At 36.6% G+C, this 25,384-nt stretch overlaps 1 protein-coding gene and 1 long non-coding RNA gene across 4 annotated transcripts in view; one reads left to right on the forward strand and one right to left on the reverse strand.

The window, feature by feature from the left end:
• LOC107206838 overlaps positions 1-12,472 on the reverse strand; it is a 57,061-nt gene extending 44,589 nt beyond the window's left edge. Inside the window, exon 1 of the long non-coding RNA XR_004496447.1 lies at positions 12,252-12,472. This is a non-coding gene — a long non-coding RNA (uncharacterized LOC107206838). The remainder of the gene's footprint in view (positions 1-12,251) is intronic.
• Positions 1-25,384, forward strand: part of MYO16 (myosin XVI) — a 363,582-nt gene that overhangs the window by 328,693 nt on the left and 9,505 nt on the right. For all 3 annotated transcript variants that reach the window (XM_015633144.3, XM_015633135.3, XM_015633117.3), the window contains exons 33-34: positions 11,289-11,447; positions 14,619-14,710. In XM_015633144.3, coding sequence (XP_015488630.1) covers positions 11,289-11,447; positions 14,619-14,710 — 251 coding nt within the window. The remainder of the gene's footprint in view (positions 1-11,288; positions 11,448-14,618; positions 14,711-25,384) is intronic.

Consider the following 25,384-nt stretch of genomic DNA (forward strand, 5'->3'; position numbering starts at 1 on the left):
AGTCTAATTTTCAGGTTAAAAAAATTTGTTGTCATAAAAATTCATATTTATTTTACATTTTAAGTGCTTTTATTGAAAACAAAATCACATCTTTATCACTCCTCCTTACATTTCCAAAAGCTGTATTAATGAAATAGAGGTTGAAGGGGACTGTGCAGCCCCAGGATCCCAGAGGAAAATATCACTGCATTTTTGATTTCCATTGACTTTACACTGTAACTGTCTCTGGCTGGAAAGGGATCCTAGACTAGGTGGCACCTTGATCTGAGCCACTGCAGGCTCTCTCATATTCATACCAACTCACTGCTGAAGAGGAGGGCTGAGGAAAAGCAATTGCACTGACTTTTCTGTTCTTTTTGTATGATCCATTTCTGAGAACTGCAGACATTTCTTTCAAATTAATGACTCTGTTTTGTGTCCTTTACATTGAGCTGGATTTACTTTGTGTCCCCTTCATCCTGTCTGATACTTGAGTACAATAATTACACCACAATAATTACACCACATTGTGATGCTTAGTGCATTTAAAACCCAAATTTTTTAATAATATCCCATTTTTAATTGCAACTTGAATCATTCAGGTAGACATTTACAGGATCCTTATTTTCATAGAAATGTCTTTTCTTCAGCATCTGATGTGGCATGATAGTTGCAACATCAGTAATGGTTCAGAAAGCTGTCTCTTTACATGGGCCTCTTTTTATGGGCTTCTTTAAATAGTAAGAATTTTATTTGTAATTCACAATGCAGAACCACAAGTGTTTTTGCTTAGGATCCACTATATCATTAATTGTAAACCAATTGTGAGAAATTAGCCATATCTAAGAGAAAGAAATTGATTTGTAGCACACTTACATTCCTGATATCAAAGAAGAATATGGGTATTTGCCAGAAAATGCCATGTCACTTCATTTTACAGGAATTCCAGCATTTGAAACATAATGAAGAATGAAATATGGACACACATTTTAGAGAAGATCTCTAATTAAATTCTCAGCTTAACTGAGAAATCTCTTCAGATGTTTTTAACTTTTTTACATCCATCTCAGTATTAAATTATCTTTTGAGAATTACCTCAGTAGAGAACAACAATTCCATTTCACAGAAAATGTCAAGATTGTGACATTTATATTTGTTTTAGGCTGAAATGAAAACCAAGCATTCTAAAATTCTGTGCAGAAGTAAATATTATTTCATGTCCAGGCTTTCAAAAATGTTTATAAAGTACTGAAATGGTCTACCTCAAATACATTTAAATGCTTCTTACTGAAAATGTTAACAATTAAATGTGATGACCTTTTTTTGGACCTAGATGAATTGAAGAGTAGTCATTTCAACATTGGTTGGGCTGGCATTTAGGGGTATAATTGTCTTATAAATAAGCCAATTTACTTCTAAACTCCTTGGCTCAGGTATCCAAGAGCTATGCAAACTCCAGCCCTTCAGTGATGACCCAAAGTTATTGGTAGGACTCATGCTGTTCATCAGGAAACTCTGAAACTCTGTAGACCTGGATGTGTGGATTTTGTTCCAGTTCCAGCTTTGGAATTTTGTGGGGCTGGGTGGAGGAACAAAAGAAGACAATTTAAAAGAGACTGATAAAAAGACTTGATCATAAATGTGAGGGTACCCTGACACTTATTCTTTCTCCACACTGCTACTCTCTGCTGTGAGAGAGTAGTCAAGTGCTTAGAAGTGGAGTACTGGAGGTAGGAGTATGATTTAAAGCAGTTAGGGATATCTACCTTCTTCCTGGAACTGCTAGTGAATGGGAAAATACAGAAGCCTTCAAGTTCAGCCCTCTTTTGGCTTGAGTTTTCATTCTCCTTTAAAATAAAAAGGATAAAAACTAATTTTATACTTTTATGTGATGAAATTTTTAAAACAGAAACAAAAAACATGCAAAATTAGGCCTGAAATTTTACATTTCATTATTTCTCTTAGCTCTTTCCACAGGGGCTGATTGCAGAACAGTCTGGACATACTAGTAGCATTTAGAGACAATTTCTAGCCATTGATTATCTGTATTTGTGCACAGTATGGATGTTTATCACACTGCATCTGCAATAGCCATATGTTCTTGCTTTGAGGTTAATGACAGCATCATTGACCATCACTCTTTCAAAATGGACTTAAAAACAAGCTAAATAGGTATCTAAATTAATTTTTTGTCTTTGAAGCTTACTTGGAAAACAAAGTATGAATGTTGTCTGAGAAGTTTCCCAGAACAGATTTGTGTCCACTATTTGGTGGGCAGGATTACAGTACAGGTGAACCAAAAATATCCCTTGGATTGCTCCTTAGGATCTGCTCAATTTATCTTCTCAGTGCAGTCACTTATGCCAAGACTTCTGTGTTGCAGTCACTGCGAGAGCTGGTATGAGATATCCTGAAAAATATCTGTAGAAACATTCTGGGAGAAGTAAATGGAGCTGATGTGATGTTTCAAATACCTATCTGATGTATCAAATACCTATCTGGTTCTTTTGGGGGTTTTGTTTGTTTGTTTGTTTGTAGTTTTGTTTTTTTATTTTTACAGTATTTGAAACTGTGCTTGAGGGAGGTTGAGACAGTGTCTTGTCACATTTTCTCAGCAAATTGCCTTCTCCTTTTCCAGCACACCAGCAGTTTTTTAAACACACAAATACAAAAAGTACACTCTTTGGTCAGCCAATCAACACACCTAGAAGTAAATGAAACCATTAACAGAGTAAAATCAACTACTTCTTTTCCATATTAGACTTGAAACAGTGAGGAACATGGGGACATGTAGGGAATAAATACTTCTTCTAAAGCAGGATATTGTCCCAAGCAATGCTCCCCTCCTTCCTGCCCTGTGTGGCTTTTTATGGACCTCAGAAAGGCCTGCAGAAATCAGTTCCTAGAGAAGATAGGATGAATTAATCCCCAGTGTCTGAAACACAGACACTGACTGGAGTCTAGCTCACTTGCTGAACTGAAATGGTGTTCCAACTTCTTGCTTAGATACTATCAGCCAGGAGAAATGGCAGCCTGTCCAGGTATTCTTCATCCTTTCCCACTCCTTGAGAAGGCTGTTTTCTCCGCTTCAGAATGGTATTCTTAGCCTCATGTTGGCAAAGAAACTAATTGAAACAATCCAGAGTCCTCCAGACAGGGAAAAAGCACTTATGTTATCTCTCCCCCACTAACTCTGAGAGTTTACCTGACCCAGGGATGTCCCTAACATTTCTTCTAGGAAAGAGGGAAAGGTTTGTAGTTTGTATTGACTGAACTAAATGTAAAATGAGAATGCTTTCTAACAGCACAAATCCATCAGAGAAGAAAGCAGAAGAAACTTTCTTGTTCTAGGTGTGTACTTTCCAGAGCTATGATTTATAAAATTATAATTGAGCTGATGGCTCTTAAGGGCTGAACCAGACCTAGGAGCTCCTGCAGCTGCTTCTGCAGCCTCCTTCTTACTACCAGCCTCATTCTCTGAAATTTGGCTGATTGATATCACACTAACACAAAATTCTTCAGAGGAGCTCTTTCCTCAAGCAGAGTGAGTTTTGTCACTTGATATTCTTCGTGGCCTGTGTCTCCTCTCTTTGCTTTCCAGTGCTCACACAAAGCTTCCACAAATGCTGCTTCCCAGACAAAATAAGTGGCCTGTTTCTGTATTCACCTGCTCCATCAAGGAGCGTGGCTTCTGGAGTAGCTTGTAACACCACCTGATAGTTCCACTTACACAGCTCAGAGAGAAAGGACGCTGGAAGTGACAGTACAAATTCTACTATCCCAGGAACATCACAGGTGGGGGGGGGAGTCCTAGACAATTGCTGCTGTAAGGGTAGGCTTTGTGAGGTGAAATAAACCAATGGATAATTATTGCCTCTAATGGCAGTAACAGCCAGCAGCACAGCTAGAAGGGTGAGACAGGCAGCACATGCTAATAGGCTGGGGGAATCCTGTCTTGACAGTTTTCAGCCTGCTTCATTTCTTTCAGCAAATAAAATAGAGCTGTTTGCCTCCAGCTCTCAGCACACAAAGCAAACAGTCATGTTACAGAGGGTCATGGTGTGACCTCATATGAGTAAACTGAATTACTCTGAAGAAATATGCATTTATCCAGCAAAAGGACACCCAAGACAACCTGTGCTGGGTAGCTAGCAAATGCCACAGATAAAGAATGTCTCAACAGTAAGTCAGAGCAAAACAGGAGACACCAAGTGTAATTGAAAAGGTGCAACAAAACACAGGGGTAAACGTTTGAGCCAAAATAAAATGATCTGTTCTTATTTAAACTTCCTCTCCCTTTATCAAAAAATATCTGTACATTTTCTGAAATCAACATATTTTATTTTTTTTCCCTCACACTTCACAATGTCCACTTGTCACAGTAAATGTAAAAAAATATCCAGGGTCAGCCATTAGGATTCAGTGTATTCCTGTCTTTTCTAAGAAAGAGTGAGAGCACAGAACAGAAATCCCTTCTGTCTGCAATGTCTTGACTTTCAGATGCTGGTTAATAGGGTCCATCAGTTCTCACTCATTAACATGTTTAATGACAAGCTGCTTGATTTGAAATTTACATTTTGCTGGATACCAGCTGTAGGTTTAAGGAAATTGAGCTATTTAGCTTTTACATTCCATGGTAGAACAGGTACAAAAAGCTTCTCCTCCTGTACAACATGAATTTATCTGCCAGAATTTATGTTTTCCTGTTTACATAGTTGCTGATACAGAATGTGTAACTGTGGATCTTGATACCTAAAACTGTGTATCGATCATTAGTTACAGAAAGTCATGTTTTCCATGAATGAAGAAGTAATGTTTGATTTTATACTATATATATATATATATATATATATATATATATAAAATATAGGGATTGTTTCAGCTTTAGGACTGAGATACATCCTGCTTAGCTTGAGACACTGAATCTCCTCAGCTGGAAACTCATCTTTAGCTCTCTGTTTAATTAAGGAAATGAAATGTGTGCCTTAAAAGAATGGTCATGTCAAATCATACTGAGAGGAATGCATGACTCCCATTTATACCAGAACAGAACTAAGGAAAATCTGCTGTCCCTGTACAGTCATGATAAAACCTTTGAATGTGGCTTCAGTAGAAGCGGTGCAGGAGTTCAGTGCTCCACCAGCCCCATGTGATTTTGAAGTAGTCTTTCTTCCGCATTTATTCCTGTTTTTTGCCTGAGATAGGTTAATACTGACCTCTGATTTTTGATTGTGGTAAGTAGTGCTGTCAACGTGAAGGGCTGTATCTGTTTTAGAAAATGAGCCAGTGCCAGGGAATGTCCTTGGAATGGCAGCTCACTCCTGTGCACAGTGCACAGAGCAATCCCCAGCATTGTTTGGGACCTGGCAGGTGACTCCCTTCCAGACAGATCTGGGCGTGGCTCAGGAAAAGAGCCAGGGACTATTCCCAGTAGGTGATTTGGATTCCTCTCTGCTGTGGAGGGCAAGGAAAGTGTAGTAGTTCTGATAGGGGTCTCACACCATTTGCCTCAGGGCCAGAGAACAGTTGTGATCACATTTGAATAACCAGGATAGACAAAGCAAGAGTACTTGCCCTGTATTATGAGTCCCTGGTGCTTTGGCAGGGCTGCACAAAGCATCCAAAGTAAGCACAAAGGGGATCCAAACCCTGCTGAAAGCAGTGGAGCCTTCTGTTATTATTAATGAGTTCTCAGTTAGACTGTAAATGAGCACTAAGTGTTAAAAGGAGAAGTATTTGAAAAGATCATATGGGGACATAGGTATCCATATCCATACACCTACATTTAAAGAAAGGTGAGCAAAACAAAGGATTTCACAGGAAAATAAAATACAACTCTATCAGGTGAGTTACTGCTCAGCCTTTAATACATAATGTTTTTTCATATCTTGCTGTACAAAAAGGCTATGATGATTCCACCTAAATGCTGATATTAGTCAACAATTTGTATTTTATCTTTAAATTTTATAAAATAGGCTAAGTATATGATTTCTTTAGAAAAATAATAATGTCTCAAAATGTTTCAGTTCAGTACTTTAATCTGTCATATGAATAGAGCTAATACTGGCTCATTTTCTAATTTAGTGATAAAGCATTTGTTCAGCCTAAGTACTGCTTATGAAATAACTATGATGCTTAGGATCATACATTTTTGTTTGAGAAAAAGAAGTTTTATAATAGGATATTTGGAAGTCATAGCTCAATTAAAAGAGTTTAAATCAATCTTTTGACAAAAAAGTTCTAGCATGTAGACTTTCAGTGTATTATTGGTTTCTTTTAAAAGTGCGATAGTAACTTAAAAAGGGGGGGGAAAAGCAAATACATTCATTTCCATCAGTGCCATACTCTGATTTTTTATTTTTTTTTTACAAAAGAAGTGCATTTCTGTCTATCCTGTGCCTTATGACTTTATCTTGAGTTTTAAATGCAGTCTCTTCCAAGAGCACTAATAATGAGCAACTGTGGGTTTCATGAGCTGCCTCTTTTGCATATTGTTCCTCTTGCACTTTTCAAGTAATGCTGATGTAATTAGCTGTGGATTTGTTGGAATATGGAGCCTGTTTGTAAGGAAATAACTGTTACACTTTGTCATCCTCTGATTAAAAGCACTGTACATGTGATTGCTCACAGCTAGTAACTGGTACTAGCACTATTTACAGCTGAGGGACAAATGATTCCCTCAATCCAAACATCCTTTTAGTCCATGCATCCTCATTACCTGCAAGACTAGTCAGAGTAGGACTTTACTGAGTCAGAGATATCTTTTTGGCAATGTCAATTTTCTGAAATAATAATACAATTACCGTTCACTTTTTCAGACTACATTTTTACTTAAAGCTTTTATTCCTCTTATATCCATGAACTTCCACCATGCTCCTACAGCTGATACCTCTCTGTAGCTAGTCTCTTGCAAGTAGGCATGGATGACTCTTCAAATAATATTTATTACCAGCTAAAAACTGTTGAAGATGATGTTACTTTTAAAAAAATAATATTTAAACCTGGTAAATAATCTATCCATCTAGAGAGAACAGCAGAGCACAAGTCTGAACAAAAAGCTAACAAAACCATTATGTTGATGAAGATACTCAAATGTAGGAACCATAAGGGTTTTTTTCCTTTTTCCCAAAATATTTCTGATAGTTCAGAAAGTTGATAAGGGATCAAAGAGAACTGCATACTTGTATTTGCATGGTTTGATGGCAGCAGGAGCACCGATATTAATGTGAAGAAAAGTCCAAACTTCTGTGTTACGTGACTAAGAAAACATGAGGAGAAAGTGCATTTCACACCAATACTTGACAGATAAAATAGGAATCAGTAGGAATTTTAAATAGAAATATTATCATAAAATGTCAGGAGACACCTTTGTTATGCTCAAGGATATTTTGAATAGTATGGAGCCAGGACAGAAGGGGATGCCCCTGCACAAAAGATAAAGTCAGGGCTTTCTGGCATGTTTAATGAAAAAGCAAATGCAAGGTTCTGTGCCTTGAAAAGTACTACCTTGTACAATTCTATAGGGATCAGGCTACTCTGGGGAGCAGCCCTGGGAAAAGGGCCCTGGGAGCTGGACTGGAGCTGGAGTTGAGTCTTGGCAGCAGAGACAGCCAACAGCATCCAGGGCTTGTCAGTCGTTCCTCCACCCAGCACCTCATTATCTGGGTACTGTGGCCAGTTTATGCTTCCCAATGCAGAAAGATGCTGATAACCTGGAGCAAGTTTACTCCAGCAACCACAGAATCATAGAATTCACAGGTCTGGATTTGACCTTTGGAGATCACCCAGTCCAATCCCCTGCAAAAGCAGATTCACCCACAACAGGCTACCCAGGAAGGTGTCCAGGTAGGTTTTGAATGTCTACAGAGCAGGAAATTCCACAAGCCCCCTGGGCAGTCTGTTCATTGCTCTGCCACTCTTAATGTAAAGAAGTTCTTCCTCATGTTGAGCTGAAACTTCTTGTGTTTTATTTTATGGCCACTACTCTTTGTCCTGTCGCTGGGCAATGCCAGAAGGAGCCTGGCACCATCCTCTTGGCACCCACCTTTGAGATATTAATGTGTATTGATGAGACCTCCTCTCACTCTTCTCTCTTCTAGAATAAACAGGCCCAGATCCTATAGCCTCTCCTCACAAGAGAGAAGCTCCAAACACCTCAATATCTTTGTGACCCTCCACTGGATCCTCTCCAGTAGCTTGTCTGTCTTGTATTGAGGAGCCCAGAGCTGGACACAGTACATGCTCAGGGCAGGAGCGTGGTCCTGTGAGCTGGGGCAGGGGGAGCTGGTCCAGTGTGGGGCAGAGCCACTTTCAGGGGCACCCTCCTGAAGTCTGGTTGAAGTTTGCTGATGTACACAGTTAAATTTGTTCTACAGACACATGAATCTGCTCCAATAAGCTGAAGATGCCTATATATAGGAAATTAGTTCAAGTACCTTTATATAATCCAGATTGTTTTGAAATAAAATATAAGGTTCTTTCCCACCCCCAAGATCAGTGAAATAAGGCACTACAAAATATATTTTCTCTATATAGTTTTCTGTTCAGCAACTAAAGGGGTACATTTCTTAAAATGATTGAATACAGCAAATAGAATAACAAATTTCTGTCTAGATAGCTGTCCCCAAATCTATGCTGCATATATTCCACTACTTATTTCTGCCAATTTAGTATGATATTCTAGCTTAATAGTAGCTATCCACAATTCTTTGTAGTATTTCATTCTACAGATACAAAGGAGAAAAGGTGGGGTTTTTTTTTTTTTTTCCAAGAGCCCGTTATGAATGCCCTGAAAAGATATAAATGTACCTATGAAACAAAAGACTTCTTCAAAAGGCAGTGCAAGAAAAATTCTTTCTACTTGCTCATTCTCAAATGAACTACACATGTCAGGCAAATCAATAAATCTTTCGAATACCATGAAAAATAAGGATCTCAGCCACTTCCCCAAGAAGCTTTATGTAAAAAGTGGCACAATAATTATGTAGGTGGATTATGATCTATAGGCAAGTGCACTGACTATTAACATCTAAAAGTGACATTTCCTTTTCAGAGAAATTTAAAATGAGCTGCAAAGATGCATTTTGCAGTCAACTTGCTTGTACAAAAGCTAAATCAGGCATGCTCTTATAATTGTACCATATGCATTTTCCATCTCAGACTTTCCATCTCAGCCTCTCCCTAATCAGTTATTGTGGGTAGAACAGGCCTAATTTTTTTCAATACAAAGCACATTTGCCTAGAGATCCATTTTATGAAACAGTGTCACTGAAATAATCCTGTCAGATCTGGCAAAATACAATAATCAGGGAATGAGAGCAAGGAAGGAAGGGACAAAAATGAAACAAACATGGAAATGTTTTATCTGACAGTTCGAAAATGAATTTTTTCACTATTCAAGGCAGATTTGTTTTAAGATAAGAAAATATTAAGAGCAATTCAGTGTTAGATAACTAATAGCTAAACAAAAATAGGAAAGACCTTTTCAAGCAAATTAAATATTTTGAGGTAACCAGAATGGATTTATAGTTTTCATTTCATTAATTAAGTTTTTAATGTTGGTCTTCCCAAATCAGATAGACTGTTTTCTTTAGTTCAGGCATAAAAATGAAAAAATGACAGAAGAGTCAACATTGGGCTAGAAAATCTTCAGGTTAAGTATCTATTACCTGGTGAAAAAAATGTTTTTCCTTCCCCTTGAAAAATTTTCATGTGCTTGGTATTTATAAGAATATATAATATCTTCGGGAAAGCTGAGGATGTTATTGGAAGTATGGATGAATGCTCTAATGCTGGTTTTAGTAGCTAGTCTTTTGACCTCCATTGGTTCTTGCTGTCATTATGACAACCAAAGTCAAGGTATAGCTCTTTCAGAGCTGTCATAGGAGGAAAATTTTCATTTTAGAATGTTACAGGAGGACCTCTGCACCAGGGGCAGCCATAATACATCAGCCCTGCAGCTCAGAGGAAGTGGGAAGAGTTAGGAAGACTGAAAAGGAGAAACCACCAAATTCAGCTTTGTCTTCTATGAATCAAGCCTGACTATGACAAGGAAAGGATGTGCTTTATATGTTCAACACGTACAAAAACCCCCAAAAATGCGAAACAAAAACAAACAAACAAAAAACCCCACCAACCAATGAAAAAAGCCAACACAGAAAAAAAGAGATATATCCTTAAAAAAATGCATAACCTTGCCAGCACAGCATTTCATCACATTATTTCACATCCTGTCACACTGGAGTGGAGTGGGGACACTGGGATGCAGGTATTGCAGTGGGGTCCCTCCTACTGTCCCCATCCCTCCTGTCTCCCAGCTCTGAACGTGTCCCTGGCCCCTGAAGGGCAGTGGGGAGCAGCACTCGGGCACAGGCGATGCCTTGAGCCCTGTTTCTTGTGGAGCACTGGGCTGACACAGCCAGGCAGGCTCAGAGGAAGCTGCAGGCGCTTTGCTGTGAACTCTTTCTGCTTTTCCTGGGTGTGCCATCAGTCAGAGGGGGAAGAAGACAAGGGCTTTGTTTTGCCCTTCTCTTTGAACAAATGCGTGTGGATTGTAAAAAGCTTTGGAACTCCTACAGGATCAGACCTCTTCTTGATGTCTTGAAGAAATTTAACTAAAAGGCTCTGACATGAAAACCTGGCACTTCATAGAAAATGACAACTGATGGCTGGAGATCCCTGAGGCTGATAAACAGTGGCCACAGGGAGGATCTGCTGGGAGGAATATTGCTACTATGGTTTAATCTCAAAAGCCAGTTTGTTTCTTGTGGTAGGTGGTAAAAGAAAAGGATAAGATTCCACTGTATCTGTTGCTAGTATGCTTTAGTGCAGTGATGAAAGGCATTGTAATGATGACACTGCTATGTAAGGTCATGTGAAATAGAATCTAAAACAGAGACAATACAAACACTTGGTGAACTATATCCACTCATATTTGTGTGAAATAAACAATACAAATGAAGTTTTGTAATGTCTTTCTCTCCCCTGAACTTTTAAAAAGCTTCAAGTGGAGCAGTAACCAAAAAAACAAAAACAAACAAACAAACAAACAAAACAACAAAACAACAAAAAAACCCCAAAAAACAAGAAAACAAACAAACAAACAAAAAAGAAATAAAGCCTACAAAAAAATCACTGATTTAAACCTTTCAACCTTTCACATTTATCACCGAACTTGTGAATTTAGGGATTAATTTGATTAATTTAATAAAGTAACTTGGTCTCTCTGTGTTAGTTTAGTTTTCATTTACTTACATGTGAAAGTCACTAATTAAAAGGAAGCTGACAATCATTTTTTCTGTTTCTGTCAGGTGCTGAAACTAATCTGAATTTGAGGAGCAGGGAAGATCCAAATACATCAGATCCGGGATCAGAAACGCAGGATAAAAATGCAAATAACCATGGAACTCAGTCATCTAATCCATTGTCCAGCTCTGTGACAGCTGAAAATGGAAATTCAGTATCAAATGGTAAGTAGTTTTTAATCCCAAAACTCTTTTAACACAAAATTGCTGAAGTGTTTCCTTGAATGAGCTTTGTAAGATATAGTCAGGCTGGAATCTTCTGAGTTGTGAAATAGCTGTTTCTGGAACTGGCTTAACTTTCTATGTGTGAACTGATAAGCTCCTCTCCAATAAAAGTTGAATGTGAAGAAAATAAAACAGCCTCTGTTGAGGAATTTGTAATTACTTCAGCTCCAAGTCTACAAGCAGCCTAATGTATGGAGGGGAGAACTGAGATTTGAGATTCTGATCCTATAATCAATACAAATGGGACAGAAGATAGAAAATCAGGATCTCCCTTAGCTGTAGGTACGTTATTAGTGAATGAAATATTGTTTATCATTGCAATAAAAATGTTACAAAAGCAGTGACAGAATATCCTTCAAGGTTCTAAAAGAATTAATCCCAAGGAAATAGCACTTCTCTGAGTTCAGATTTTTAATAGAAGTTGCTTTTTCATTTTGTACAATAAATATAACTGCTCTTCTTCTTTACTTTGTTTTTGATAGGAGGAGTAGCACCTTTCTACAGCTCTGTGCTATCAGTGACTTCACCACAAGTTTTCCATGCTTAGAGAGTTCTTAGGCTGAAAGAAAGAGCTTTTTGCCAAATACACAAAGTAACCAGAAAGCCGGAAATAACCTTTTACATTGCAATGCTAAATGTGGTGATCGTACATCACCCAAAACAGTGACACATATAATTGCAGCAATAATGTAAAGCAAACAATTTTGCCAAAAACAAACAACAAAAAAACCAAATTCAACCTACCTTTGGTAACTTGAGAATAGTTGCAGGAAAACCCAATCCAGATGGTGTAGTTTGTTCTCCAGACTGAACCCCTGATTAACTAAGGTTCTTGTAATTTTGCCCCCGGCCCAGCTAAACTGATGCTTCCAACCTTGGACTGAATTAAACAAGGTCTTACTCAATGCACAACTGTGGTATCCTAATATTTACTTAGGTGTACGTAAAGGAAAGCTCTTAGTACGTAATTGACTACTCCATTTGTCTTTCCAAACTCTACCAAACCTCTGTTTGCCATCTCTGTGACAAGGTGCTGTTGCTGTACATGGAAACTTTACTTATTTGATAAGCCCAATTATCAAAGTGCTTTTTACAGAAATAAACAGAAAATCATTGATAATCTGATTCTTAGCTCAAGGCTGTCCTGGGCAGTCAATCCTAAAGTGTATTAACATAGTACAAAATCAATATATTTTTCAGAACTTGTTGCTTGGCCTAAGAAAGTATTTTTATTCATTTGTGGTGATCTAGAATTTTGAAAATATTTTACATTCTACCTTTTATTTAAATTAAATAAATAGCACCTGCTTTTAGAATGTACTTCACATTAAAATTTGGGTATTTTTTATTACTTTATTTGAGATGTATCCAAATTGACTCTATGTAAATAAATTATTAGTTCAGGAAATTATTTGAAAAAAGGGGGTTGTTTTACATTCACAAAAACTGGGATTTTTTTACGTGGAAATTTATTTCAAACATTTCATTTGACCAAAAACATGTGATCTTCCAAAAGAAGAATCTGTAGTTGGAGTACAGAGAATTTAATGTAGATAAGAAAGCAATAGTGGTAACTGACATATAATTTACAAAGTTATCAGTATACTAGAGACCTTGGATGTCACACCTTTCCCCTGTACATGCCTAATATATCATTTCCCAGCTTCAAAAAGTGATAATCCCACCTCAAAACAACATATAGTTCCAACTACTGAGAGAACAGGGTCAGATTCTCTTTGCAGCAAGCAGCAAAGTACTGAAATGCTGGACTCTCTCAGATTTGATCTGGTTCCTGAGCTTCAGACAGGGGATTTTCCCTCTTCACTGTCTGTGTGCTCACAGGAAGTCCAGATGGTGTAGAAAATGATCCATATTTATGAATACTTTACATGAGTTTTATTCAGAAGAACAAAGAAAATTAAAAAATTGTTGTCCCTAGTTAAAAAGTTGTCAGAAAGCTCAGTTATAAAGGGGGAAACTAAAAGGAGGATAGAGGGTTTTTAAGTGATTCTAAGCTTTGTTTTAATTCTCATTTTCCTACTCTGATTTTGATTGGTAATAAATAAATTCAGTTTATTTCCCCACTCTGAGTCTGTTTTTCCATGACAGTAACTATTGAGTGAACTCTCCTGGCCTTACCTCAACCCACAAGCCTTTTGTAATGTTTTGTCCCCTCGGTCCAGCTGAGGAGGGGGGATGATGGAGCTGCTTGGGTGGGCACCTGGCATCCATCCAGGGTAACCCACTGCAGGCACAACACTATCAGGGCTGCTATGGGAAAAACCATCTGCAGCTCTGCTAGACCCAATACACAGAGCTACCGTGGTGTGTGTGATTCTGGTGTGTGAGGTGCTTAATAATGCCCATTGTGGACTCCCTGTGTTTCTGCTTCTGCCTTTGCTTCCTCATCCCACCCTTCAGATCTGCTGTGGTGCTGTGTGGATGGTATTCCCACTGCTGCAGCAGTGATGGGGAAGCACAAGCAATGAGCCTCACCATAGGATCCCTTTGCAGAGGTGTTTGTTTCTCTTGACTGCTGAAGGAGATTACCTGGCTGTTTTACACTGGGTGACTGGTTTTTACACATCTAAATTTTGGTCAGCTAAATCCCACATCAAGAGTGCATGATAATTATATGACTTACAAAAAACATGTTTTATACTGAAAGGACGAAGTTTTGAATCCTGGACCTAATATTGACTTCCTGTGTGACACAGAGATATTAATTAGAGAGCAGAATGCTGCAGGTGTAGTTTCTGTTCCTTTTGCATTGCTTCTGCCATGAAAACAAGCCAGGGGAAGAGGAGCCAGGGATTTCTGCACTGCAGGAGGAATCCCTGGCCATTGTAGAGGTAAAGTGTTATTTGCAAGCTCTTTAGTTACAATAGGTCCTTCTTTTCAAGCAGCATGCATACCTATGATGCTATTCCTACATGGTAAAAAAAATTTGTTCTGTTTCAGTAAGAGTGGAAATAGTAAATATACAGGAAATGTGTGATTTGGGTTTCTTTGTTTCTTTTTTAGTAAAATATATCAAGGTCTTTTGAATATTATATTGAAATTAACCAGTGCATAAATCTCAGATTATAAATTCTTCTTCTTCTTCTTTAGGATTACCAGAAGAAAATGAATATTCCAGACTGTCGGCCAGCACTACAGCAGGCTCATCTATTCAAAGGCACAGGGAGAGCCACACTAGTCAGGTAAATATTTCATTGATGGCCTGCTAGAACCACTAAAAGATAAAAAAATCACAGTAGGCACATGTTGAAAGCTGTCTCTTGATTCAAATTTGAGTATTGACATTGAAAAATGCAGATTTCTTTAACAGGTTTATATTGAGCTAAAGACAATAATGAATTTACTACCAAGTTTTTTTTTTGCTGGAAGAATAATCATCAAGAAAGGTTCTTATAGTAAGCTCAAAGTTTATGAAACATACTGTTGCTGGTTGGGATGATGCTATTTCCAGGCAGGAAATATGTATTTTAACCCTGAGAGGACCAAGATGTTATCTCTCTCAAGATACTGATTCATTCATACCAGAAATACTTGCACAAACCTCGTAGAATGAAATACATAACTGTGTCATTTATATATTATAATATTTTTATATAAAAGCAATGAAGACTTTTTTAATTATCATCACAATTTTGGTACAAATACCCAAAATCAAAATATCTATCAGTTGAAACAGCAGTAGGTACTAAGATAGTGTTAAACTTGCATTGGTTCTCATAACTTTTCCAATGAGTTTAGATAATTTAAAATTGCAACATAGAACTAATTTTGATGTGCATTAAATGAAAAAAAAGGGATAAACTTTTTCATAAGACATTTTCTTAATTCTTTCTTTGACATTTTATATCTAATGTGAACTACTTTACTTTCTAAATAGCCACTTCTGGAATGAGTGCCTTCAAAAATTTTATTATTATGTTACTTCACTTTAATGGCATTAGTGTATTCTCCTGTTGTTATTTTGTCTTCAGTGTGCTTTTCTAAAAGGGTAGTCCCAAGTAATTTTATTTATTTGAGATGATTGTAAGAAGTTTACAGTAAAGCTAAATATTGTTCAAAGAAGAAACAAGTTGGAGCTAAGAGACTTTTTCAACAGAAACCTCTCATTAACCAGTTTTACAATTTCCAAACTATTTTACCAGAAGGTAAGAGAAGTGCTTTATCACATTAGAAGATACTTGTTGTCTGTGAGGGACAGCTGACATTTCACAACAAGGAAACACTGGTGCTAGCCAAGTTACATGAATGTTTGGCCTTTGACTCCAGCAGGAGCAAGATTCAACCTTGGACACCACACTGGGTGTTAATGGAACTTTGAAAAACAATAGATCGAAAAACAATAGGTGTCAATGTAGGATAAGTATGTGAGCAAACTAGTACAAAAGTCTTTATTTTTTGTTTTCCTGCTTTACTGTCAGAGGCAGGTAACTACAGTGCCTATTCTGAGCTGAAAAATTGTCCCAAAACAGCACTCAGCACTAATCCCTTGAGCAAGGCCAGGCAGAGCTGCCCTGGCATTACAGGAGCACATCCATCTTGCACATCACACCTCACCTCATCATACCTCTCAGACTCTCACAAATGGACTTTGACCCTATTGTGAAAAAAATACTTGCAGTTCTACTGTCTCCGGAGGAGTATCCTGTATGAGGATGTTTTCAGTTGTCTCTGTTACATTTTTGTTATGTCAACCAAGTCCTCATTACGTATGAGAGTGGCCAGAGACCTTTCTAGCAAATGCAAAGTCCCTGACTCTGCTCCAGTTACAAACCTCACACAGCGAGATGCTTTTGTCCTGAAGCACCTCACACCTCTGTTGCTAATAGGGTTACCTGAGTCATGAGACAGTCATGTTTAAATTACTATATCAGTACAGTACAAAGAGTTAAATTAACTGGATATAGGGGTACCACTGTCTTTTTCATCATTTCTTTGCAAATGGAAGCAACATTTAAATGTTTTATTTTAGAAGGAATTTGTTAACCATTTGCAAACATGTGTTTTTATTTTTCCACAAGTACTTGCCAAAACCTGAACACAATTTCATTTCAGTATTTTGAAATGTCACTTTTCAGCAAATTTTCAGATGTTTTGCCAAAGTATTTCACGAATTTTTAAAATAAATTCTATGCAGTGTACTTGGAATTACATGCAGGGACAATCCTTAAATGCAAGCTCAGTGAGAACTGTGACAAGTTGAGAGAAGAAACCTGTAGTTCTGTCGTTTTTGATACAATTCCTTTAAAGAATAAATCAAAATGGTGTTGCCAGAATAAAAAGGGGAAAAATGTTCTTCCCATGAAAAGAAAAAAAAACGCAAAAAAATGAACTTAGAAAAGAATCTATCCTCACAGGGCTGAGAATTCTTGCTGTGAAAAGCATTCCTCAGCATTGCCAAAGCATGGCATATATTTTAAAATGATTGGGTTTAATTACTGTTGACATTTCTTAGCATGCTGCTAGTGACTTTAACAGCATACAAGCTGATTGCAAAAATCTTTGCCAGACTTCACTGTTGTAACTGAATCACTTAAAATAACTCTTGCACATCTGTATGAAGTAGGACATATTTTTTCACAGGTCTGTGAAGATACTAATTGACTAATTGCTCTAAAGAGAAAAATGTAGGTCCTTGTATATCTTGGCAGACACTGTCACTTCAGCTAAAGGAAACTGGTTCATTAGCTTTTAGGGGCTTCCAGCATTGATGTTTTTTTTAAATATCTCCCTGCTAGTTCCTTACTGAAGTGACAGTAAGGGTTAGTTCATTTCATTTTTGTCACTGGATCTCAAGGCTCGTACACATTCCATGAAGTTTACACATTGTGGCTAGGGTACCATTGTGTTGTCACATCAGGTGTTAGTTATTTTCATCACTGCCTGACACCTCCTGCACACTGCAAAACTACACACTCCAGAGATAATTCTTCAGGTCAGTGTCTGTCAACACACAGCATATGGATCATTCCTGCAACAAACTTTTTTAAAGTAGTTACCGAGTATAAAATATCATCCAGATGATCATCTTAAAATGAAGTCTGCTGAAAAAAAAAAGAAAAAGGTTCACTGTTGGCCATAAATGCTAATTTTCTAGAGCAGTGGCTATAAAGGGAATTTTTTACAAATTTTACTGAATGAAAAAGGACAAAAATTGTAAAATTAAAATTCTAACAAAATATTTCTCATTGTAAAGTTATGCAATAAAATTCTACTTTATTCTGTTAAAAAAAGTGGAAGAGTATTAAAGTTTAATTTTTGTCTCCTTGGAAACGAAAGAACATACTTCAAAAGAAATAAGAGTCTTGCATGTCAAAAGAACAGCAAACAATGAGGTTTTTAAACTACTACCTTTTTCTTCAGATTGTTTTGTGGCTTTACAGCTATAGATTCCAAGTTTTTTTATCAATAGGTTGTAAAATATCACATAAAAACATAAAGAACCTAACATCTGATATAACACTGTAACTTCATCTTCATTCTGTATGAAGATGAAAACTGAACCATGAATTTGGGTGTGAAACCAGTTATTGAAAAGTTCCATGTTGCTTTAGCTTGTTCAGACAGTAGATCTTCCAGAAACTTTGCTAGCAGAGGCACACATTTTCCCTACCCCAACACAGCACACTATCTTCCCTGTGTTTTGTGCTTCCCTTGTAAACCAAAACATTCTAGTCAAGGAAATATTCAAAATTGCAAGCCAAAAATCTACAGTAGAATGGAAGAAGCAGTATCCTAATCTACCCTTACAAGAAAACTTTACTCTTAGAAGCTATGCCTCTAACTCAGCTTGTACAGAAAGGGTTTTGGTAGCCTCTTGTTCCCCAAACAGCAGAAAACTAGGAATCTTCCTTTTCCAAGCTTGATTTTAAATTACATATTTTAAATTATTTAAATACTTATTATTTCAAATTGCTTCAGTGGTTTGTCTAAACAGTTTGGTAGTTCCAAATGTACCTGGATTTGTAGTCTCAAATTCTCATGCCATAATTTCCTTCCAGAGGCAAAAACCTCACCAAAATGTAAGACATGTTTCTTATGGTCATTTTTTGCCATAAACTTGCTTAAGTAGGAAATTTTTGTATGGCCAAGAGTCATTTCTAGTCAGTCACACTCTAGGAAGTGATCCCAAAGCATACTGGCTATTCCACAAATATTGAAATTGCTTAGCAGGGTCTAAAATCCAAAACCTCCTCTAAAATATAAAAGCTGTAGACAATATTGCTCCTGTGCTCTTTTTTGTTTACACAAAGCATTTCTCAGTTCCTTAACCAGTTCAATGGCTCTCTCCAGACTGTTTTTAGTGATTCCTCTGTTCTCAACAGCTGCTATGAGTGTCTAGGTTTAAAAGAACATAAAGACCATTGAAATATATAAATTCTTTGGAATGTCAGCAAGATGAAATAGAGTCAATAAAAGCAAGCCTCTATATTTGTATCTCACACAAAAGTTAAGTGGCCTTGTCTTTTTTTCACAGATCCAGGACTGTGAGGTTTTTTAGAGGGTTTGGGTTAGCTGGTTTTGGTTTTTTTATTCAATGATATTTAAAAGTTGTTGTTACCATTCACTATGAAGTGGGAAGTGGTGTGAGAAAGATATAGTAGAATCAAGGAAAGCAGGCCAGCTAAAAGATTCCTTTTTTTCTTATGTGGGCAGCAAGAAGCAACGTGGTCTGTCTGTAACAGGATGAGATGGACAACCTGAAGATAATGAACAGATGGGAAGTGAGGGACAAATTAAAGACTAGAGTGATAATAAGCATGTGGGGGGGTGGGAGCAGGGACTAAACCAGGCACAGATAATAGATGATTCTAAGAAGACTGGAAAAAGAATAAAATAACTGAGAGAGAAGGTAAGTAATGAAATGGAATAAGGGATTTGGAAAGACAAAAGAGCCAGAGAGAAGGAATCAACCCAAAGAAGTGATGAAAAAAAAAATAGCTGAAAGGAAGATAAGAACAGGAGGGAAAGAACCAAGAACAGAGCAGAGGGTGATGCAGTAAAAAGAGAGGAACTAAGGAAGAAAAAATTAGGAAGTCTATATGGTATTCCAGATATGATACTCATCTTTATGACATATCAATGTGATCTTTCATGTATGATAAAAGAAAAATAATTTTAATGATTGCCTACATTTACAGGGTTGCATTCTGTGCAAGTTAGGTCTTAATCATAGTCTCCTGATGATTCAGTTGTCCCAGAAGAAAGGTATAAAATTTTCTATTGATAGATGCAAAGTCTCTGTCCAGTTTAGCTTTGAATGGCAGAATATTTCCTTATTTGTAATCAGATGATGTCACATGCATTCAATCCTATGGAAAGTTCCCAGAACAAGACACAAATAAACAAACAGCTTGCCATCCTGATAGGTTAAGTAATTACAGACATTTGACATACCCTGGTGTAGGATTTTGGTTACCCACTTCTGAAATATGTTTTATCTGTCATGTGTTCAAAGAGGTGAGATAAAAAACATGGTTATTTTTTCACATATATTTAAATTAGAAAATCTGAAGTCTTATCTCTTCTATTTTGTTACACCCCATGGTGCAGATTGGCAGATTGCAGTAATACAGGAACCAACATCTGAGAATGTTAAATTGGAAATGTCTTTTCATATTAGCGAAGTATGTATTTATTGTTTCATTAAAGCTTAAGCCATAGCTCTTATTTAATGAAATCTCATTGCTTTCAGTAGTCTCTTCCCTCAGAAAGAGCTGCATATTCATTATGGTTTCAAGGGTCTTCTTTGTTCCTACTTGATTTAATATTTGTTGCCAATCACCTCTTTTGTTGACTGTTCAAAAGTTTAAAAGAAATTAATAGTCAAAAATGTGTTGCAATGTGTTGCTATCCCCCACCTTTTGTCACAGTTCTAAACACTGGGCTCTAGCACTCATTATTATTGTCTGTCACGTTTGCCTGTTAGCTGAAAGTAATCTTTGATCATCTTTGAAGCAAAAAGTGGCAATCAAACAGGTCTAGTGTAATAAAAAAAACACTAACACCTTTGTAAACACGTAACATCCAAGAGAAGACATAGAATATACTTATCATTTATCTGAATCAGTATATCCCCCTGCACTATGTTTCATTTATTGTTTTGACAGTAACACAAAGAATATTCTTTGTAATGTCACACACAGCAACAAAAATTCAGGTCCTATAACACATTGTGCCTTTATTTTTAGAAGACTTACAGTCAAAATCATGTGCCTTATAGACTAAATGGTAATGGAGGTAATGCATAGTGTTAATTCATCAGTAAATACATTATCTTTTGTTTGTGTTGAAGGGCTCTTGGAGAGCTGATGGCCCTCTGCTGCAGGTATATCCCAGATCTGACCCCTGTCACCTCCATGGGTGAAAACACAGATCCACTTTGAATCAGTGGATGTCACAGCCAGTTTCCTACACATTCCAAAGCCCCTTTTCTGTCTCCAGCGCTTCATCATCACTGCATTTGCCCCTGCTAAATGAGATTGTAGAACAGAAGGGAGCAAAACCTCCTGAGTATCCCTAAGCTCTGGTGTTTGGCTAAAGGGTATAATTATTATCCCTCTTGGGCTGCCACAATGGCCAAAGGCTCACCTTAAAAGGCTGCTTCAAATTTGAGCTACAGGGGAGTGTGGTCCACCACCCCACTGACAGCACGTGTGGAGAGGGACTGCACTTCCACTGAGAAGTGTGAGAGGGAATAAATGAGTTCCTCTGGCCTTCATTCTCTTGCTGTCACACACTGCCACGTGCAGATAGCAGAGATTTAGATTGCTAACAGACTCTAAATTAAATGAAGTTTTCCTCTAACATTGTTTGACCATAAGTGTAGTGTTTTTATACAACAAAGGATGATACCCAACTACAGCAAGTACAAGTTGATTGTTTTTGTAATTGCTTTGAAAGCATTGTTGCAAACATAGTCTCCAACTAGTCAAATAAATTAATGCCATAAAAAGGCAGGGATCAGTTAAGTAGCAACATGACTTAGTTTGTCATATATTTTTTGTTAGATTAGGTGCAAAGAGGTATTAGCATTGTTAGCTGTTTCAAAAACCTCTGTGATAAATGGTTTGTTTTCAGAACTCATCTTGAGAAAGACACAGTTGCTGTCTGAACGTATTCTTTTTTTCAAGCATCAGAGACAAACTAGGAGGATGTCTTGAAGGTTTTAGAGAGCATTTTATAATCAGTTTATCTGGAGATAAATACTACCTTAGAGGAAAAAAACCCAACAAATTCAGTATTTGTTGATGGTTAATGTTTTCGTCACTCTGGGAATGTGTCATCTTTCAGTTGACATCAGAAATCTATAATTGAAAAACACTCAGCCAAAAAACAAAAATTAAAAATTGAAAGCCACAAGATCCAAATAAAGACAGTAACCCCCTGTTTTGAATTTATAGACTTGTCCAACTCTATTACCAGCTCAGCAAATCAGTGTGCCTGATGTGTACTGTCATATATTATTGAGCATTGCTTACCTTGTGCTAATATTTTCCCAGATTGCAAATTATAGTCATACTAAGGATTTGTGTGCTGATTTTATTTTGCAAAGATATATTATCTTTTTTTGATTGCTGAGATACTTCCAGTCTGTATGGAAAATGACTAACATAATTCCTTGAAAATATTGTGCTATAACTATTGATACATTTTTGATAATATTGGTATAACTACTTCACTGAAAGATACAAAACTATGGAAGACAGGTCCTGCTTTTGTGACTAAAATCACTTACTACAAAGAATAATAATAAAACAAATCACCCCAAACAAAACTACCTCCCTCCCCCTTAAATACAAAAAAACCCAAAACAAATTATGAAGAGCAAATAAAAAATCAGAGCCAAAACCAGAAACAAAAAAACACACAAAAAACAAAAAGCAAACTGTCCTGGGTGACATATAATAATATAAATAAAATTTTTTAAAAAAACCAAATTCCCCCCATTCTGGAAAAAAAAAGAACCCACCCTATGGGAAACCGTAACAATATGACAGAAAATCAACTTCCACCCGAATAGAATTGCAGTGAGATGAAGAATGAAATGTCCTGCCTGAGGCACAGTATAGGTGTGTGTGTAGCCCAAGATTCTCTTTCTAATAAAATCAAAATGCCTCTGCTACCCAGGGTAAAGTCAGAGATAGGAGATGTCCCTTTTGCAAGCGTGATCTCTCAGTTTTCAGTGGTCTGTGAGGAAGGGCTTCCAGAGGCAGAGTTCATTTATTTAGTAGATAATTATCCTTAGTACACTTTTCTTTCATTAATTATTTTGGAAAAGCCTATCGGAAAGTGAAACTAAGGCACAGTAGAATTAATTTTTTAGGATGACTTTTGAGAGCTTTCCAAGTGCCATGTGTTAGCAGAGGGCTGGACTGGGCAATCAAAGGTACCTGTGTCTGCATGATCTCTGACACAAGACTATCCTGCTTCCAGCATCATTCCACAACTGATGTTTGGAAGAAAATGGAATCTGTCCCTTGAAAAAAGTATCCAAGACACAGCAGTAAACTACTTGTCAGAAGAGCAAAACGTTTCTGCCTGAATCATGTGGCAGTGCATTTTTGTTAATAAATGTTGTCCCTTTTAAATTTTATTTTAAACACAAAGTTTAAGATTATCCCAATCTTTTATAGGTCAGCCGGGTTATCCATTCCTTTGGTCACTTATATAGCAATGCTTCTTCTAAAAGAACTTTCTTCTTTTGATTTAACTAGAAATTTTAAGTGAGAGAGAAAAAAATATTTTCCTGTTTAGAAAAAAGCAAATGAACTGTGTTTTCACTTATGGATCTCATTAATGTTTTTTCTCCAGAAAAATTCTTGATTTGCATCAGACCATCTATCTTCTTTGCCATTTTCACCTTTGCAATGAACCCATTTGACATCCATTCAGAGCTTTAGTTTTGGACATTGTTGTTCCAACACAAAGAAAAATCACCAGCAGTTTAAAAGAACAATTAACTAAAATCACTTTATTTTTGTATATCACATATCAAGTTATTACATTCAGTAGGTCTGACATTGCAAAAAAAAATGCCTGTCTCAGCACTCACATGACAATCACACAAATCAGTTTGGATCCCAGTGTTGCATTTGTATTTGAAGATTTTAATTGTAATTTTGAAGCATGTGAGCTCATTGATCATTGCTGCTCTCTGCTCTGTGCTGGGGTTGTTCATGGCCAATGCTGGTTTCCCAATCAAGCACAAATTTGCATATTGATTTGATTTATGTTGAATTCTTACCTAGGCATCTTAACACACCCTTGGTTTACTGTGTGATTTCCCCTTATATATCTGAATAAATATTAGATTGGTAAATAACATGTAGACTAACAGATTTTTAATTTTCCTTGATTCAGTAGTTGGTGTTAAAGCAATTACCATCCTGTTTTCTGCTCTTTTCTAACATAAAAAAAAAACAAACCCAAACATATCTGGTGGTACCTGAAGGGTTGAAATTTTGCAGAGGTTACAGTGTGCCTGTTCTGTAGTTTGGAAATAAAGTTGAGACATGAATGTTTGGAAAGAGTCAGTGTAGGGGCTTATCAGATTAAAATAAATAAATAAATAAATAAATAAAAACATTAAAATGTGTTTGAAATGTTTTTGTGAGAGTTACATACAAGTGGAATCAAAATATGTTGCTCTTGCTAATAATTGCATGCAGTAAGAATTCTTTTCTGCACTACTGTATAAAATGGTGTCTAATTTTTTAACAATAGGTGAGAACATCCTTTATTGTCTTTAAAACAGGATCACAGATCCACTGGGGTCTGTGAACTGCTTTTGAGGGCTGTAATAAAGTTAACTGTGAGACACCTAATGGCTGAAATTTATTTGGCTTTCATTTTTTAGGCAGCCTACAAACTGAAATAGATTGTAAACAGGGGATTTGTCAAGGCAGCTTTATTTCTAAAATAATTATGATAATTTATCATCAATATTATACATTTATTGCATAATTCACTTCAGATCCCGATAAAAGTTTAGAAAGGTAAAATCATTGCTCTTCTGAACTCAGTCTTCCCATGGATTCCATGATGGGACCTCAACTTCACTAATGGAAGAGAAAAATTAATGATGTAATAATCAGCTCTGAGTATTTACTGACAGTTACTTTAAAGCACGAACGTTGATAAATCTACTATAGAAAACAACTGACATTATTTCTGCAAACAAAATATAGGAACTAACCATAAAATACAAATGTCTAAGGAACACAGGTTTATATGCTCTGTATGTCCTTAAATTGCTCTGTGATTTTCTGTTGTAGGAAATCTTACTAAAACTTAAAGAAGCATCTAAAATAAGTATGAATCTTACTAAAACTTAAAGAAGCATCTAAAAACAGAACTTTAATAAAACGTGAATTGCTACATTTTTTGAAAAGAAAATGATTTGTATATTTTAAATAATATGCAATTATCATATATAACTAAATACTTCCTTTCTGATGAATATTAGTAAAAACAATGCACTCACAAATGAAAAAATTACTAAAATAGTATACACGTTTTTTAACAGATAAACCCTACATTTGGTCAGTGGGGGAGCAAACTGAGGTGAAATACTGAAAAGAATCTACCTTTACCAATAACAAATCTGTTTGTCAAACAGGTAAATGAGCACTTTAGTCATAGGCTGATGATTAAGATTCTGTTGCATTTGACATATGAGCAGAGAATATATGTTCTTTGCCTCTGAATTTTACAAAACATCCTCGGTAAAGGATCTTTTGTTTGATAATAATTTGTTTGTTTGATAGTGTTTGATCTTTTAATGCAGAATTCTTGAGATTCTAGAGCAAAATCTCTAACTCAATCTTAAATGTGCCAGTTAATCATTTTATCTGGCA

The sequence above is a fragment of the Parus major genome, chromosome 1 (genome assembly GCF_001522545.3).
Source record: "Parus major isolate Abel chromosome 1, Parus_major1.1, whole genome shotgun sequence".
NCBI lineage: Eukaryota > Metazoa > Chordata > Aves > Passeriformes > Paridae > Parus > Parus major.